Genomic DNA, 18990 nt, shown 5'->3' with positions numbered 1-18990 from the left:
CATCGTCAAACTTCTGGTGTCAAAGACTACCCTCTAGTACGGTAGGCTGAAGTGCCAACGAGTTATACTCTTGCACAGCTGCTGGCGGCTGGTGGTCACTCGCATTGTCGGCATTGTTGTGTACCAGTCACGCTCCGCCATCGTACTAGACTGGGGACGCGTTAATGCCATTATAGTAAATGTGCCAAAGAAGCTCAACACATGCGGCTTTGAGGCGCGTCACGCTACTTACTGTATGGTGGATTTTTCTCACATAGCTTCATTGTACTCTTTGCAGGGCGGCAATGAAAACAACTCGTTCGCTCTCTCCGATCCCTTGGAAGGCATCATCGTCATCAACAAGCCTCTAGACTATGACCATGGACCTCGGGAGTACCGGCTCGAAATTCAAGCTCGGGTAAGCAGAGGCACGCATGGCGTGGATTCATGAGGGGTTTGTGTGTGAAGGCTAGTTTTAATTCAGAAAATAATAGCCCCGAGGAAAACTCCAGCGCAGGGCTTTATATGTTTACAATTGGTTCTTGAGCGCTGCTGTCATATGGGATCCCAGCTGTTGCAACAGTAACCCTAACTGAAGCAACGATCAGTATCTGTAGTAGCAGTCAACAGTGATAGAAAACTTTATTATAAGCATTTACTAAGCTAGTATCGTTGCAGGGATTCGTCAGCAGCAGCTGAAGTTGGATTGAGGCTATTAACTGTAGTTCAGCAGAAGTGAATGTGGAAGCGGTGCTGATGATGGTATATAGTAGCAGCCGTAATCATAGTAACAGCTGTGTGTGGTGCTGCGGTAGGAGCTACAGAAGATGACTAGAAATTCAGCGAATCAGCTAAAAAAAAAAGAAAGAAAGGAACTCCTACCATAAAGGCTCATAAATGGCCTAGACCGAGTGTGATACATCACGGACAGAAAACTGCGTATGTTTCAGTTGAGGGCATTCACAAAAAATAGTCGTGTGCAAGCACTTCCGCGATACTCGGTCGCTGAAAGTGAAAAATAAACCGCCTTTACAAATAATTTCTTTGTGAAGCTTATCTGCTTTATTCCATAAAGTCTGTCTATAATTTAATTGCTTTTCTTTTTAACCTTCGGAGTGAAGACATTGCATTGCGCAAGAAGGATATCAGTTCGCTCACGCGAAGCATGCCCCAGCGTTTATGACAGCGTCACGCGCACAAAGTCCAGACAGTTCCTCATTGTACTTTGCAAACAATAGAGCCACGCAGCCGGCCGCGTATTTACAGACGTATATATTTACAAGCGTTCGCGCGATGCCCGTGTCCTCGTTGCGGCCAGCTGCAAACAAGAGCGACTGCTCGGAGTGCGTGAGCGCTCTGTCCTGGTTCCATGGCATGGAGGCACGTACCCTTCTAGGGGATATAAAACCATTGAGCGTCTCCGCGAGAACCGCTTCTTTATTCCCTACGTGTGCAACCATGTATATGTTCTCTCTCTCTTTTTGTGCGTGTGTACAACCTACAAAGTGAGCTTTGTCAAGGCGTTTGCAGCTGTAAAAGCTTCCCTAAACAAATCCGATTTAAAACCTTCTTCCTATTCTATGAGCTTTTTCCCGAGACTAGGAGGCATAACTGAGATAACTATTCTGAAATGTTCAAATTTGAAGCAGTACCAGTGATTTCTTTCCCCGATACCTATCTACCTGTCTGCAGTTATAACACTCTAATTCATTCCGAGAAATGTGAAGATGTTGTTAGGGTGACCAGTAATTTATTAGCATCTGTCTGCGCTTAAGTGATGATTTTCGACCACAAAGGATGCAAGCAAAAAAATTAACCTCTTGAGTTTATGTTGGAGTGCAGGCCGCGTATTTTTATGTTCCCTCTAGTAATAGCATGAAGTCGAGGTTCTTTACACCTTCAGGCAGCCGCTGCCGCGGTAGTCGTCAAGGGCGCATCACTTTCTTTCCTATAAACGCTGTGTACCAAGATCAGTCGTTGCCCATTTTGCGAGTTTGCTCAGCCCCAGAGGTCCGCTTTCAAACCTTTTATAAGCGAAATCTTTCATCGGATCAGCAGATGAGGCTTATAAAGCTGCAACGCCTTTCAACGGTAAAACAACGTATCTTTTAAATTTACACTGAGGAAGCAGTCTCTTCAGCTCTAAAAATCTAAAACAGATGCCCGCTATCTTCCTTAGTGTTAACAGAAACACCGAGCTCCCGTGTTGCGCAAGAACCTTGGCTTTCCGCTAGAGAATCGAGCATATCTTGCAGCGTCAGGTACGGATGTTCTTCTTGCACACCTCCTTCAGGCGCACAATTAGCGCGACTGGGACATTTTTTTTTTCTTTATGCAAGAACGACGGGCACTTTTTACGGCTGCCTTGGAACGCAGCAAAAACACTCAAGTTGTCAGTTTCGCGTTATACAGCTCTTGAGCGAGCTTCACGCAAGTAAATCTTGGGATGCACAGCGAACGCGAGGTGCAGCTTAATTTTGCGAAATCCTCGTTTTGCTCTCGGCCCCACCGCTGCCACAACTGGCTGCACCTCGGGGGCAATTTCGACAGGCTTCTCCCATTCTAGTTCTGCCGCTCACTCTCTTCCTCGTCGCCTTGTTCTTTCAGAGTATGTCCCCGAGATACGACTTTAAAGATGGCTTTCATCAGAAGAAGAGTGAATGACAATCATGAGCCCCTCGCTCGTCTCCACCGGCTATGCGAGCTGGTCCTAACGTCCTTTGTAATGAAGCGCTAATTGCATCGCGCGCGGTGGCTTAGGCGCTCCCGCTAAAGGAACGGAAACAGAACGAACAGGAGATGAAGAAAAGAAATGCCGGGGGATCAGGGCGGGAATACAGAAGGCGGGGAAATTTGCTCGCCTCAACGGCCGGGAGCCGCTCACGCGCCCGGGCGCCTCCTCTGAGACCGCGCGCGAGCAATGAAGATAGATGGCTCACTCGGCGAGTCCTCTTGTCTAAGAAGTTCCTCGCGAAGTGTGTTTCATTGTACTTTAGTCGCAAGCGCGCCGATGTCGCATCTGTTTTAGATTTAGGGAGTGCCCTCCTCCCCCCCTCTCGTAATTTAGCCGAAGCGTCTTCTCTGGTCCATAAGCGCGGCCAGGCGGCGGGAAGAGAGCAAACAAAGATGCGATGCGCAGGCGAGACGGCAAAAGTGCTCGGCCGGCTCCAAGAAGTTGAGATTCAGCTCTTATGTGTAGCCGGGCGCAGATTGATGGGCTCCGCGAAGAAGGGGCACTCGCGAAACGGAAATCACGCGCTTTCCATTCGCGCCGCTCATGTGAGCTCCATCCGAGAAAGAAACTTGGTCCCGCGTCGACAGTCTTCAGTCGCTTAACTGGGAGCGGAGGCGGGTCAAAGCCCTGCGGGTTGTGAGCCTGTAGGCACAAGGCGGCTTCGCTTCCAGTTCGGCGACCACTGCGAGAAACAGGCAGGCAAGGGGCAAGCGCGAAAAAAAAAAAAGAGAGAGGGAAAGAAGATAGAATATTAGAACTTTATTCGCAAGGCTGTTTTCCTGCCCTCTTCATTCGCACTGCCCTTGAATGCACGGCTGTAAAGAACATCGCGAACGTGCAAAGGGACATGCACGTTGCCTAGGAGGTTGTGCAGGGCACCCACGTACAATTTTGCGTATAGAGCAATGCGGATGGAAATACGAGCGGAGGCAGCCTTAGTGCGAATGAGCTGCAGATTTCGTTGCGTCGGCTCACATGATGAATAAGGCACTACTGCAATGGTTGCTAGGCAAAGCCGCGTCATCATATTAGGATCTCCTTGAAGGCCGTCCGCGCATAGCATTGACTGCGGCGTTTAGGGCGGGTGTTTAACAAATTGCTCAGCATACCTCCGTTATGCGCTTATACACTAACCTCGTTACCAGATTCTTTAATTTTGACTGCGCCGATCATACTGAGACAGCTCTTCCTTATGTCCCTTCTGGTGATGCACTCATGCACTGACGCCTTTCATTCTATTTATTTTACAAGCAAAAGCGCCGATAAAGAAAAATCGCGAGCTGCATTTAACTGAGCGAGAGAGAGAGCTAGTGCCGACTCCTAACCGAGGGTCGTAATTACGAGCTCCTTTTTCGCGACGGATCAAGTGCATGCATTATTTAGCCGCTTCGATATGCCAGAGGTGGTGCTTTTCGTTACTATTCGCTCGGTAAGTGCAACCGATCTTAACATTTCCTTTCCTTTTTTTTTTAATTTTCTTTCCCATTTCTTTCCAGCGCTGTGTCAGAACGCTGGGTTGCGCTTGGCGTCTCACTCACTCCCTTCCTCCATTCTTTACTTTTAATTATTGGCATTCATTTATGGTAATCATTCAACATACTTTCACTTTCCTCTTATAGGGACGCATTGTCGATAGCAATTGTTAGGGAACTGAGATAAATGAGCCTGAATGCGGTATCTCTCTCTCCCTTTGGCGACTTGCAGTTTCTGGCTAGAGCGTAATCATGGTAGCGCGCACAAGCTAACCAACTACGCTGTATGAAGCCAGCATTTAACGTACTTTTTTTTTTTTCCCCTTCTTGAAGCTGCGGTTATTTAGCTCACATCGGCTTCGCAGCAAATGAAACTGTTAATGCTTCCGAAAATAAAGAAAGACAGGCGCCTGTTAGCTTCATGTTGGCTATGCTTCTCTGACTAAATTCTTATAAATGTGTAACAGGTGCATGGCCAGGACACCTTGTGCGTCACAGACGTTGATGCTAGAGCGTTTTCCAAGTTCACGAGGTGTGCTCCTCCTTATAGTCTCTAGTCGACTAAGGAAAGAACGGTGGAAGTTACGCCAATGTTCTTCGAAGGTTCAAGGAGTAGCAATACAAAATGGCGCACATATAAGAGTAAAAAGCGAAACCCAAGCGCAAGAATGTCGTTACCACGACAAACAAAAAAGTGCGGGCGGATGTTCGTTAAAAGAGTCGGCGTAGAAGGGGCGCGCGTAAAGGGAACTTGGGCTGGTATTTACGCGTGGAGACGTGAGGAGGTCCTCCGTCCACGGAATATCTTTGCTTCCGGGCCTGTCGAAAGCTCGCCCATGCGCTGTCACGCATTCCGGCCACGTCGTTTTGCTTCCAAAGCGCAAGCAGCGGCAAACACCGGGCACGCTGAGGAACGGCCGCAGCACCTCTCCGAGCTTCGGCCTTGTTCGCGCCCCATTGGGTCCAGCAGCCAACGAGCGCTCGGGTCGTTTGTCAGCCAACGCGGCAAACCATTCGTCGCCGGAGCGCGTTGGGGCGTATGTGGCGGACGCTAAGTGGCCAGCACCACCACCGCCAGCGGGAACAGCAAGCAGCAGCAACATGGCGATGTCCACGCTGGCAGGGATTGCGCGAAACGACGAGACATAAATCACGGCTTCGGTTCCTCCGAGCGAGGCGGAGATAATGACCACCCACCGCTCCGCCGAGCGGATACAGAAAAAAAAAAAAAAAAAAAAAAAAAACTAAACTAAAAAAAAAAAGCTAACGAGTTTGTTAACGCGCGTTTCGCGCTCCCGAGGCCCAGTCTTCAAGTATCCCTGTGACGGCAAACCAAATCGCTCTGTCCGTGCGGTGGCGGAGAACTGTTTTCGCGCCTCTGTAGCAGTCGACTCCGTCATCGCCTCCTTCACTTTACAGGCTTTTCCGCGGAGCCCGGTTATGTAGAACCGCAGTGTCTTTTCCGGACAGGGCTCATAAGATTTTCGTTTCCACGTTTGCCTCTGCTCCTAGACGCAATTTCACTCGCATTGTACCCGAGGATTCCTAGCCCACTATAGCCACCTGGTGCCTTCTATAGTAGCCATCGCTCAAATGCCTAGCTTCACATCTCACTTAAAAAAAGAACACTTGTTTTAACTTTATGTAGCTTATGATATTCTACATTCATTAGTTTGTAGCGATAAGAGGCATTTTTGCATCCAGTGTTACGGCAGGGAAGCACATTGCGTTTCTCTTCCGTGCTGTTATCGTAGTAATCTTCTTTACCCTATTAGCATTCTCGTTCATTTCTAATTCGCGCTATATATATATATATATATATATATATATATATATATATATATATATATATATATATATATATATATATATATATATATATATATATATATATGTATATATATATATATATATATATATATATATATATATATATATATATATATATATATATATATATATATATATATATATATATATATATATATATATATATTGCAAAGGAAGCTAAGTATGCGTGGTTACTTGTGGCACTTGAAGGAAAGAGTATGAGCTGCAAGGAGTACCAATAGAAAATGGCGCACATATAAGAGTAAAGGGCAAAACTAAAGCGCAGGGGTACCGCAACATGACGAAAAAACGCGGGCGGGTGACAGTGGACGGACATTAATTTGCCATGACAAAATCAGTCAGAGCGGTTATCAAAAGGGCTTGCAGTGAAATGCCCCCCGTTTTGGCCCACCAGCATATTTTTATTTCCCAGCACTGTTACTGGGAATGAGCAAAACAAATACGAAAGAACATCTAAGGCAGGCAAATTAAATTGTCCGTCCATATGTGCGATTTGCGAAATGTAGTGTTAGGGCTGTCCACAGTGAACATTCTGCTTGTATCGCTAACTGCTGGTTGCTTAACGTTTTTCTAACAGTGAGGAGCTATGAAGTGTTACTATACACAACTACTACTGCTTTCACCAGCGACATCCAAGGAAATTCATTCAGCACGTGAAGTGCGCACGACAGTGAATACAAGCCATCGCACTAAGCAACTCTTCATGCGGCGAGTGTGTGTCTTCCCATTCGGAACTATAGTAGAAAGTCCGGAAACTATTTCGCCACATCGAATAGCGACTATGGGCGGCAGAGTATCCGAGTTGTTGTGAAGTCTGCGTGACGGGAGTGTGCACTTTCTTTGCACGCTCTACAGGACCACGGCTCTCCAGAGAGTTTCCAGTCCGTTACGAGCGTCACGATCCGAGTCAAAGATGCCGATGACCAGAACCCCGTGTTCACGCGCCAAGTCTACAAGGCCAACGTCACCGAAGCTGCAGTCATCACGGTGAGCGACCTTTCAGCGTTACGCATTCGCTTGTATGGGCTGCAAGCGCCTAGATAGGCTTCATAGCTGTGAAGCGTTTCAGTATTTTCGTATTCAGCGTGGAAAATCCGAATTGCCGGCTCTGTCGGTAACCTAATAATTTAACTCGCTATATGCAATTAACTCAGTCACACTTGACGTCGAATAACATTGGACGAGTGAACAGCCCTTATTTTCCCTAACGATAATTTACAAACTCTTATTGAACATGTTGATAGTGCTGAGGGAAACAAAAGTAACATTTTCCAGTTTCTCACAAGCTGCACATGTCGTGAAGCAGCGTAAGAAGTGTGCTGAAAAATAACTACACCGCCAAATTCACGGAGCTCTAGTTATTGCCTTAACGCAACTATTCATCAGCTAAAAAAAAATTTGGCGATAGGCGTTCTTCGCCTGGATGTAATCAATAGAGAGACAGGGAGTACAAAATTTTATGCACAATTTCAACCGTTTTAGGCTATACATTGGGCCAACAAAATTACTGAAAGTCGGCTCACGATGCCACTTTCTGGCCATTTTCATTATTAAGATTTTTAGTCCTCTCACGAAGTTCTGATTATTCTGCAAACGTAATAGGTACAGCTGCGGACAAACATTCAACAGGGCCGAGGACGCGAGCGCTATATGGAACATGACGTAGGCGTGCTATCTTTTATTGGTGGCGTTGTTTAGCCTCCTATGACAGTCTTTGCATACAACATAGTGACTGGCTAGTAGGTTTAGCATACTGGAGATTGCAGGGCTGTAGTAACATGGACGAGAAACACAGCGCTTGTGTTTGCGTTCTTCTCGTATCGTTCTTAATTGTTACAACTGCGCTCTCGTAAGCCTTTACATCATCGGCTCGACATGGGAGGCTGGTGTATATCGACAATAAACTTTTTTATTCGTCCTCCTCATAGCAAACCTAAATTTTTCAAGTCTCATCCTAAACGGTTGTCGCCTTCAGCACAAAATATCTGCTTGTGCAAAGTCCCGAAGCGTGCGGATCGAGGCCCCTGTCTTTGCGCTGCAGCCGACACATCTCTGCCGCACATTTTACGGAGTTCATGCACTCATGCTGCTCGCAGGGCGCCCGGCTCCGAGTGAAGCTCAACACGGACGCACCGGTGCACGCGTTCGACCAGGACCTGGGCATCAACGCGCCACTCCGCTACTCCATCATACACGGTAAGCCCTCTCCACATCTCGGGACGGCGTGGCGGCTCGGCACGCGACCCCACGCGACCGCAATTTTTCTGTGTTCTGGAACTCAAGTCCTTGTCCCTACCACTCCTTCTCCCAACCCTCCCTTTGTAAAAATATAGAATGCGGGAAAAAAAAAAAAAAAAAAAAAAAAAAGAAGATGAAGTAGCACGTTTCGTATGGGTTTGTTGGCAGTGCGAACCTTTCCGAGCCGGTATACTTTACATTTAACCCAGCTCCGTCGAGAACTAGCATCCCGTCAAGCTGCCGTCCGCCAGCGACCTTCTTCTCCCCTCGGCGCGGCCCGACGATTACAAGAAGCCTTCATTTCCTCGCCTGTCACGACCGAGAAGAGTCGAATCTCCGCAACTCCCGTCGCCAACTGTGCGCGAATCCCGTCTCCTTTTACTCCCCTGCGTTTTTTCTTTCATTCTTCTTCTGAGTCTCTTTTGTTTCAACTGGCGAGCGTGTGTTGGTTTCTTTTGTTAGAGATTGATGTGGACTCCGAGATAAGAGCTACGGTGGTGGAAGGAAATAAATGAAGTGGGGAGGAAACGGAGGAGAGCCGTGGGGCGACATCTCCGGACGCCGTCATCTTCGCGAGTGCACGCTAGGAACGAGGTGAGGAACGCCACAAAAAAAAGAAAAGAAACTCGACGAAAATTGAAAGGAAAGGCGCTGGGCAAAAGCGGTCGCCGAGAGGCGGGGTCCTGTTGTGACGGTTCGCCTCAAAGGCGTGCACGCTGTCCTCTAGCCGGCGGGTGACGTCTATCTCGCGGTGGTGTCGCAAAAGCCCGATCCGTTATTCCCGCCTGGAACGCAATCATTTCGAGGCTTTGTCTCTCGCTGCAAAGCCAGCGGCGTGCCTCCTCCGTCTTGCTGTCCCCAGCGGCTGTTCGACCTCTTCGCCAAGGCGCACGGCCGAAATTGTCGGCGCCGCCACTTCACTGCAGCCTCTAACCCGTCTTCTTTGTGCCTGTTAGCTATAGTGGCGGCGCCAAAGGAATGACTGTGACCTCGACTCGAGGATGCATTGCTCTCGCAATCTTCCAGCATGTACCCCCCCCCCCCCCCCCCCTTCCCATTTCTTCCCACACCCCGCTCCCTATATGCGTCAACATGTAACTCTTCATAGCAAGGTCCTTCTCCTAATGCTCTTTCATATATTAGGACAAACCTTTGTTTCTGTTTATGCACTCCGCCGTGCATACAGCGTTGATTTTGTCTGTCTAGACAGCGGGCTGTTGCCTTTCATTGAGGGCGAAAGCGTCATAAGCCTTAGCCTTAAATAAATGATTGCTTGTCTCCGCACATCGTGTGGAAGGCGTCAAATATATTTTCTATTTTGCCTTCCCATAGCGCTGTGGTGCCCTTTGGTCCTTGACCTTTCGCAGGTTGTGCCAAAGTTGGCCAACAGAAGACCTCTTGTAAAGTTGCTTACCGTAATCGGCTGACACAACCACCTGCGGAGGACCGCTTTTTTCATTTCATTTAATTACCTTAAAAGCCCCTATAAAGGGGTTTTACATAAGGGGTGGCAAGAGTAAGAATACATATAATCACAATAACAGGAAAGTTTTGACATTTTCATTGAACTCTGGTACGTGCAAGTGATGAGAGCAATGTTGTCCGGAAGGCCGTTCCAGTCTGCAGCTGTTCGAGGAAAAAAGGAAAACGTGACGGTACGTGAACGTGGACGGGCAACTTGTAGCCGATGGCTGGTGCGAGGAGATATGCGTGCGGGGGGAAGAATATGAGGTGCGATGCGCATAGGGCTGTCAAAAAGTTTGTGAAATGAAGATAGGCTGGCAGTGCTACGACGGAGCAATAAGGGGATAATCCGGATGCTGTTTTTAAGGAGGAAACGCTGATGTCATGAGAATACGATGTATGAATAAAACGAGCGGCGCGATTTTGAATAATTTCGAGGGCACTAATGAGATAAGCTGTGGATATAAAATGTACATTTTAATATTCACCGCGACGAGTTGATCTCATCGTTAATTTCATCCGCCTGCTACAGTTTCTTTGTACGGGAACAAAACCACAAAAGCAGAAACGTGGAAGACCATCTTAAGACTAAAAGAAAAAACAAATCTATTTTACGCTTGGCCACCTCAAACTACAATGGCTAGGCGCCTAAGAGCTGGCCAGTCGCATATGTGACATTTTAGAGCAGAAAAGCATGGTTATTTTCTCGTTACGCCCCTTCCTTGGATTTCTGCTCTGCCCGCCTTGCAGAAGGTCGCGTGAGGAAGCATTCCTGCGATGAGCTGACTGGAGTGGAAATAAGCTCCCATGGCAGGCGCTCTTGCCCTCTGCACTATATCGCTCTCTACACTATATATGTTGGCGCTTTATGCGGAGCTTTGTGTTTTGTTAACTAAGAGTTATAGTTGTCCAACGCTTTTTCTCAACTTGAAGCATTTTTTGACTGAGAGAAGGGCACGTTTCCGGGGGTTCAGCACATTCTGGCGTCCCTTTCCCTGCCCCTTATGACTATTCCTAACGATACATTTTGCTCATTAACACCGAAGGTCAGATATTCGTTGCTTGCTGCGCAGAGAAAACGAAAGAAGATATGAAATTAAGCGTCCATTCTTGCGCGTGAACGTTTCCGCTTCTTTTTCTTTACAGGAAACGAACTAGGCATCTTCGAGCTCCAGGAGCAAACTGCTGAACTCTTCATGGTTCGAGAGGTCGACCTTGAAGCATTGCCTTCTCCTACCTTCACTCTTCAAGTCCAAGTGAGTGATTATTCTTGGCTGCCAACGTTCTTCTTTTCTCTTTGACGATATTTTTTTCTTTTATATTCGCCTTTCTCAGTAACTGTTGCTTTTACTTTGTGAACCGTCGCCACTCTAACTTCACAGAGTATGGCGGCAACTCAGCAAATTAAAATGGGAACCTAAGTTTTGATGAAGTGCAATGCTGTAAGCGATCCGAGAAAGGAACAACCCTCATTACAGGTCTTGAGGAAAAGCGCTTCGTCCATTGCTTGTGCGCTTCTTTACAAAATCAGCGTTAAACTTTAAAAACCACCCTGCTTGAATGCACTTCACCGCAGGGCGGCAGTAATGTGCCCTTCATGCACCTAGTAAAACTAATCAGCCTAACTATGAGCTAGACGAGACGTAAGGTGGAGTTATTTGCGTTTCTGCAAAGACGGCTTAACTTGCCACGTCATTTGTTGGTGGTGGCTCCCCCTTGGGTTGGTTCGCAAGTTTTGGAGGAATAGTTCCTCCCAGAACGCCCTTCTGGCGTTCGGCGTCTTCCAGGACCTCCATCCTTCACCAGCGTTCCTTTGCTTTCACCTTTCATTCACTATTTTTTATTTTTCTCCCGAGCATGTGAGCTTAATTTCCGCGGCTCCTTTCGCAATAACGAGCCGCGAAGGAGTGCAAACACAGCTTCGCGAATAAGCGAATTCCCCCGAGGCTCGTCAGGCTTTCGTCTCAGCCATTGCAAGCTCCTGCGGCGCTGCTGCTCCGCCTCGTTCCAAAGCCGAGGCGAAGAGCCGCAAAGCGAAGGCTTTCTGAAGTACCACGCTAGAGGCTTTTGTGGTCTAACAGAAAAGATCAATCAAACTTCCACACTTTTCGCCTAGCTTTACCTGTGCCAAGCTGTTCTTCGTGCTCCCATGTGTTGCGCCTCCGAGCACGCAAAACGAACGCTGAAACTTAGAGAGAGAGAGAGATGGGGGGAGGCTCGCTGGGCGTTGAAGACTACATCGTGGAGCGGCAGAGCGTCTCCTCACGCACCGATCTGTCCTATGGGAAAGCGCGAGGCCCCACGAAGCGTCGTGACCCGTCCCGTCTTCTGTCTGGTGTCAAGCCGGTTATTGATCGCTTCGTGCGGACGTTGATGAGACATACGACCTGGGATTCGCCACGTCCGGGTCTTCGGCGTATTTCGCGCCAAGGGAACGCCTTCTAGAGTCCGGGACGCCATGGTCTTTGCTTCCGACGGCACTCGCATCTGTGTCTACTTCCACGCGCACACACCCGCGAAAACGGGCAATATGCGCCTTCGGCACTCTTTTTGGGGTTCGCCTGGATCGCGTCGAAGACAGTTAGTAGTCGCTTCAGTCGAGTGATAATTGTCCCTGCGTACGCGAAAGTTAGTGGCCCCTCTTGCAGTAGGCACTAGGTAGCCAAGTAAAAAGAATCGACTGGAAAGAAGCTATCCATAATAAGCTTGTTATAGCACGCCCTTTTCTTTCAATGGACACAGGGAGCGTCTCCTGCATTGTCTATGCGGCACCGTAGCTTCATACTCAGGGAAAATAAAGCAAACTAAAAACACGTAAAGATACTGTTTAGAGTAAACGTTATTTTCTGCTACCATCAGTTCGTGTATAACACGTGCTTCTTAAATTAAGTACCTGTCTAATACAGGCGGCTAGAAGGGTCTATCAGTAGCAAACAATGACTATGCTCGAGCACTGTGGGAAACTTCCCCCTAGCGAGTTTTCGTGCACATCAAGAGTCTGTAAATACAAAGTGAAGTGGGATAACAGGCGAACAGGACACAGCGAGAAAGGCGCGGGTACTAGAACGAGGCAGAAAAAATAAATAAATAAATAAAGGGGAACATCTGAACTTGACGCGAAGCCACAGTTCAGTACGTGAGAACTGCAGTGGGCGTATCATTACAACGCGGGCTCCCATGCAGCACCCGCCTCTATATGTAGCTCGAGATAAAAGCGATAGAAAAACGCGTGTATATATATATATATATATATATATATATATATATATATATATATATATATATATATCGTGCGCACCGCTAAGAATACGCTACAAGTGGGACACGAAGCCCAAGGGCTTCGCTAGGAGGCTAGACAAGCTCAGTTTTATGATGCAGTGGCCGCGGCCGCGCTCTCCCTTGAAAATAGCAGCGATGCAAGGAGCTCAGCAACACCTCACCGCTTCACGCGCGAGTTCACAAGGAACAGGAACCAACAGCGCACCACCATGCCGTGCCGATTCTCGCACCGACCGCCGAACAAATGACGCGCCGGAGACTTGCTTGTATTTCTTTTTCCTATCTTGTTCCCCACGCGTCGGTTTCGCTCGTGTTGTCCGTTTGCGTACCACTCGCTACTCACCACCCAGCGCAGCGTCTGTCGGCCCTGGGTAACCCTCAAACGTCCGCGTTGGCGTAGCAAGGCCAGCGTCGCGGATAGGCAGCTCGGCCTGGCTTCGATCAGATAGTTGGCGGCGGCGGAGGATGGCGACCTACTAGGTTCCGCCTCGCACTTTCGCTTTCGTAGCGCCCGCGCTGCCTGGCTGATCCTCTCGCAAGAGGTCAGTTTGGTCTATCTGCGTCACTCCGCGTCTTTTTCCTTCTGCTTCCCAGCCTTGTTTTGCGGTTTCCGACCGAACGCAGCGCCGTCTTCGGGGGCCTGCTTTGCTTCGCTCCTACTGATGCCATGCCCGCGATTTAAAGTGCGCTATACACTTTTCTGATTAGTAGAGCCTGATAGTATTTTTTATAATGCATAAAGGCATTAACTCAGGTTCTTTGTATATTTCCGTTCGGATGGTCAGGGCGGCGCCAAAATACTGGCTGATCGGGGAAAGGGAAGAAAAGAAAAACACAAAGGGGGTGTTCAAAACAGCTAGCTATGGCGCGCAAGTTCCATACACAACAGCCATTTTCGTGCACAGCTACGCTCAAGTCAGTGATGCAGTGAGGCCAGATGAGGAGTTAAAATCAAACTGTTTATTAATACTTAGAAAGAGATTCGGTTGATCTGCAGAGGGTCTCCTGGCTGGATGTGGTGCGCCTTCGTGCGCGTCTGTGCTTCGTCTCGTCTCGGCTCCGAATGCTTTCTTCCCGAGGCGTCGGGTCCTCGCGTTTCTTCTCCGAAGTTCGAGGGGAGACATAACTCAGGCGGGGTTCTCGGGCGGGCCGCGATGTCTCTGCGCGGTCGTAACGGAGGTGTGAATAGGTAACAGACCGACCGAGCGAACGTACTCTTCGCGGTATCCGCGCGGTCGTAACTGAGGTGTGGATAGATGAACAGACCGACCGAGCGAAGGTGCTCTTTGCTGGGTTCCGCGTGGCGTAAGCACGCCCTCTCGGGTCGCCGCGGTTACGGGAGAGTTGGGTCCTCTCGAGCGTGGTCTCAAGTGATGAACTGTGTGCTGACATCAGCGCTCGAATGAAACAGAGCTCCTCACTTAGGTGCGCTTTAGTTCCACTGAAAGGTGATTTTTAAACCTAGTGATTGCTCTCGAAGCAGCCCTTCCTTATTTGTCCTGTTATCGCGGTAATTTATACGCGAGAACAGCGACGGGAGCACCATGCAAAATAGATCGTGTTCTGGACGCCTGGTGTATGTTTAAAGATATTGGCGAACGTGCTCTTCCTTGACATCCTGTTTTCACGGAACGCTCCTAAGCAGACACTGATACGGCACGAAAAGCTGAAAAAAAAAAAAGAAGAAAAAAGGAAAACTGGGGTGGAAGCAGCATTTGATGGCGCCCTGTGTCTTTCAAGGAGTCCTCTGAGCGCGATCGGCAACACTCACGAGAACGGAAATGGATGCGCGCAAAACAGGCAATCGAACATGATAGGGCCGCGTTACGAACACGACATTTTCCCATTCATGACCTCCCCGCGATCGTAAGGCAGTGGGCAGCTCCCACAACAGGCTTTTGTGCTCACATATACGAGCTGTTAGGTGGGGGTGGAGATTGGATTCAGGGGTGATAATGCAGTTGCGTTCAGACCGCTCGCTGCGAGAGAGAATGAGAAGCGGCAGAGGCCTGATAGAGCTGACAGGTTTCCGCACGCTATGCCAAAGACAATCTGCACGAAAATGAGAGGGGAGAGCAGCTGCAGCCGCGGCTGCGGCGGCCGGAGGGCGCAACGGCGTTGGGACCGAAAGAGCGACGCGGGTCATCGAGGGAGAGACGTGCAGCCGCTGCTCTACATCCGACACACGTCGTGTTTACATGTCAGGACACGCGCACGCTCAACTGTCGCTGCGTCTGCATCCAAAACAAAGTCGCACGAGCGCCGCCGGTCTGGCCTCGCCCTGCATTTCTCCTCCGTCTTCTCTCCGTTCTTCGCCGCTACTTCCTCCGGCTTCGCTCTAGACGGCATTCTCTTCAAAGTTGGCGCGTGCGCGCGATGCAGCGGAAATACCTGAGGAGCAAGCGGGGCCGCCAAGAGAAAGGGGTGAGGGGCGGAGAACAACGTCGTTCCGCGACAGCGAGTGTATATAGCTCCGCGAACAACTCTGTCGGAAGTGCCCTGACACGCACAAGTTATACACTTCCGCCTGCTGCCTCGCTGCATACGAAGCGGCTCTAACGAAGTCACTACGCTTGACTCAAAATTTTTAGAGCACGCGCACGGAAGATGCAGGAAGGAGGTAACCCTGTTACAGGGCCAGAGCGAAATGTTTTCCTCCATACGTGTGCTCAGCGGGGTTCAGGTTAGTCGGAGCAACCTCTTCTTTGAACGTCAGCAACGTGATCTCGTTTCTGAGCCCCGTTTAGACCTTTCAGAGCCTGTATGCTTTCCATTGCAACGAGAAAAAAAAAATACAGCTGGGTAGAGTAGGGGTGATTAATGGCTTTTTTTTTTCAATGCATTGACATTGACTGATCGCTTGTGCAGCCTCCCCCCTCCCCCCGCCTCGCGCACGAGCGCGCGCACGCACGCACGCACGCACACACACACACACACACACACACACACACACACACACACACACACACACACACACACACACACACACACACACACACACACACACACACACACACACACACACACACACACACACACACACACACACACACACACACACACACACACACACACACACACACACACACACACACACACACACACACACACACACACACACACACACACACACACACACACACACGCACGCACGCACACACCTCCCTTTCACTACATTCATAGCGACTTTGATTTAGCGGCACTTTTGGCAGCCTACCCTGAATGATCACACGATTGTTGCCGCTATACGTCAAATCTGTCGTATAACATTCTCTGATAATAAAATTCAAGTAATGGAAGCGTTTTGAACGGCGAGGGCTACAGTAACCCGGCAGCAACCCAGCCTCATCTTTCTCTTTTTTTTTTTTTTTTTAATTAGCATTAATTTCTTGCACACAGATTTGTCGCAGGTTGAGATCGTAAATCTAAATGTTGCTTTTTTGTCTCTCTCCCGCTTCCTTAAATACATGTCATGAATATATTTGTCTGCAGCCATGGACTGTTACACTCAACACATTCCATTATTATATGCGCCTGAAGGAGAGAGCGAAGGCATTTAAGTGAAAACAAGGCTTTCTCATACATGTAAAGTTTTAACAACATAGCCCCCTCTCCCCATTCTTGGGTTCTTGGAATCGCTTAGCAACAATTAACGAAATAAAGAAAACATGGCCAAGCACCTCTGTCACAACGGTTGAGATGCAGTAGTAACTTTAAAAACATATATTCACGATTGCAAGTAACCATTTGGTTCTAACTTCAAGCGATCGCGCTTTTGATGAGACGTGCAAATTTGCGCACTGCCTCGTTACGGCTTAAAGTGAGCGTCTGAAATTGCCTCAAGGAACGATATTAATTTGGTAAATGTAAACGTGTATTCCTGCCGGTGGGTTTTCTAAGCGCCGCGCTATTTGAGAAAGGCTAGAATAAGATATACTACCTGATAGGATGGAAGCCCGAACAAAAAACACTTACATGGCTTCTGGAATAGCCTGCCCGTACCACCGGCTGCAGGGAGAAGGCTTAGTTCAGGCAAGCGCAGTGTTCATCAAACAGTGGGGTGTATTTGCCGCGGGGGACGGGCAAAGAACATTCGAGCGCTTTTAAGGAGACAGTCTCTCTAATTCAAACTCGCGCAGCTGTCTGTGCTAACGGGCGAATAGTTTCTCCTGCGTGCGCATACGCGTACAGCGGACGTTTCGTCAGGCAACGCAGTCATTACAACGTTACGACCAGGCTTAAGGTTACCAAAGACTTCTTCCTGGTTATTGTAAATCGAAGCAACGAACACGCTTTGCTCCCAAGCATTCAGATTAAACAACAGCGCCATTTCCGAAATGAGGAGTACGCTTAACCGGGAAACCATAACTAGTATTCGCCTGCCAAAATCAATGGGCGAATTAAAATGGCTTGAAGTTCCCCCCTTCCCAAATTCTTTTCTCTGCTTCGCTTTTCCCATTGGTATAATCGACCCAAATGTCGTTTAGCTCTTCCTCCGTCTCTGGCAGACAGCAACAGGACCGCTGGGAGCAGCAGCAAGCAATGCGGAAGTGACCGGCCCAAGCTAACTTTTCTCAAACTAACCCGCGGCCGGCTCGAAATAAGAGCCGCCCGTGCCCGACAAAGACCAAGAGAAGCGTGCCTTCCTTGATGTTCGCTGCTGCGAGGCCCGGACCCTTCTCGAGTCGCGAGCACTCGAAGCCCACTCCGACGCGAGCGCGAATGTTGGTCCGCGGCGCCGGAGCCAAGATTGCGGCACATAAGCGATAGCTGGCGCGTCGCTTAGACGCAAAGGAGCAGAGGACGGGTCCAGCGGAGAAAGAAGCGGCGGTTTTATTCCGGCCGCGTAATCAATCAACCGCACACTGGGCACAGCGGACACCGGCGAGAAAGTGCCCCAAGGCAGCCTGACGGATGGCCAGTTCGCATTCCGACCAACAAAGGAGTTGTGTAAGGTCAGAGAACAAAGGCGAGGCAAGGAGAGGAGGGAGAGAGAAGGAGAAAAAAAAAAAAGATGAAGGGGAAAAGATGAAAAGCGGCGTGCTTTTGCCTCGCGGCAAGACAAGCAGGGCCGCTTACTGCGTGTCCTCCTCCCACGTAGTCAACCATGACTTCATCCCACCCGCGCGGGAGAGGGGGCCGAAAAGGCGTATCGAGGTCAATATAACGGACATTCCTGCACGCTTACCACCGAGAACTGGCTTCGGCTGTGCCCCGCAGTCGGGCGTATATAAATTACGCTACCTGCGTATCTATGCATGCAGCAGCTAGAGTCGGCAATCAAGCCGGACCAGCCGCCTCTCACTGCTGCCCCACTCTCTCCTTCGGTGTGCCTGCAGTTGTTCGTCGGCCATGATGTGGCGACACACAAGTTCTGAGCCAGCGCGACAGAGCACTCTATTTGATATGTTCTTTTTAACGCACTGACACGACTTCCGAAGGAAAAAAAAATAAAACATCGGTCAAGCATATGCCTCTGCTATATGCACTTTCCTCGATACCAGCGCATGGCGAGCGCAGCGCTACTCACCTATATCCGAAATCGTTATTCTCCCTGTTTTTATATTATATTTTGCCTCTGTAACGTGAGTGCTCGCGGTGAAATGAAAAGCGGTCACGAGTGGAGCCGCGGAAATTATGCGGACACATGCAGAAATAAATGTTCGATTGCATGGCTTCCACAAAGATGGCCTGTTTATGCGCGAGCTACGTTACGGAACGTTATTGGTGAGTAATAAAAAGTGCGTTGCTCTGCACCTGACCAGGAAGCATAGCTGTGTGCTTGCATTCATAACGTGGCTTGCGAAGAGATAGCCTCCACTTGTGATCCTCTTTAAGGCGTGCGACGTCGATCATTCATTTTCGATTTCGTCTGCGTGGTTAAACGACTTCGACGGCCCACAGCAGACACTGCGTGAGAGCTAGAGGCGTCACCTTAGTTTCCAGAAGCAACCGAGAAATCTGATGAGATTA

The 18990-nt window shown here is 49.0% G+C and overlaps 1 protein-coding gene across 1 annotated transcript in view; it reads left to right on the top strand.

The window, feature by feature from the left end:
• LOC146202354 (protocadherin Fat 3-like) overlaps window positions 1-18990 on the top strand; it is a 148120-nt gene that overhangs the window by 29792 nt on the left and 99338 nt on the right. Inside the window, exons 5-8 of the mRNA XM_084588125.1 lie at window positions 278-397; window positions 6892-7023; window positions 8133-8232; window positions 10885-10994. Coding sequence (XP_084444251.1) covers window positions 278-397; window positions 6892-7023; window positions 8133-8232; window positions 10885-10994 — 462 coding nt within the window. The remainder of the gene's footprint in view (window positions 1-277; window positions 398-6891; window positions 7024-8132; window positions 8233-10884; window positions 10995-18990) is intronic.

This window comes from Amblyomma maculatum, chromosome 1 (assembly GCF_055883805.1).
Source record: "Amblyomma maculatum isolate TAMU_Amacu chromosome 1, ASM5588380v1, whole genome shotgun sequence".
NCBI classification, from domain to species: domain Eukaryota; kingdom Metazoa; phylum Arthropoda; class Arachnida; order Ixodida; family Ixodidae; genus Amblyomma; species Amblyomma maculatum.
The sequence above is the reverse complement of the archived record's forward strand: the minus strand, read 5'-3'. Positions and strand labels throughout refer to the sequence as shown.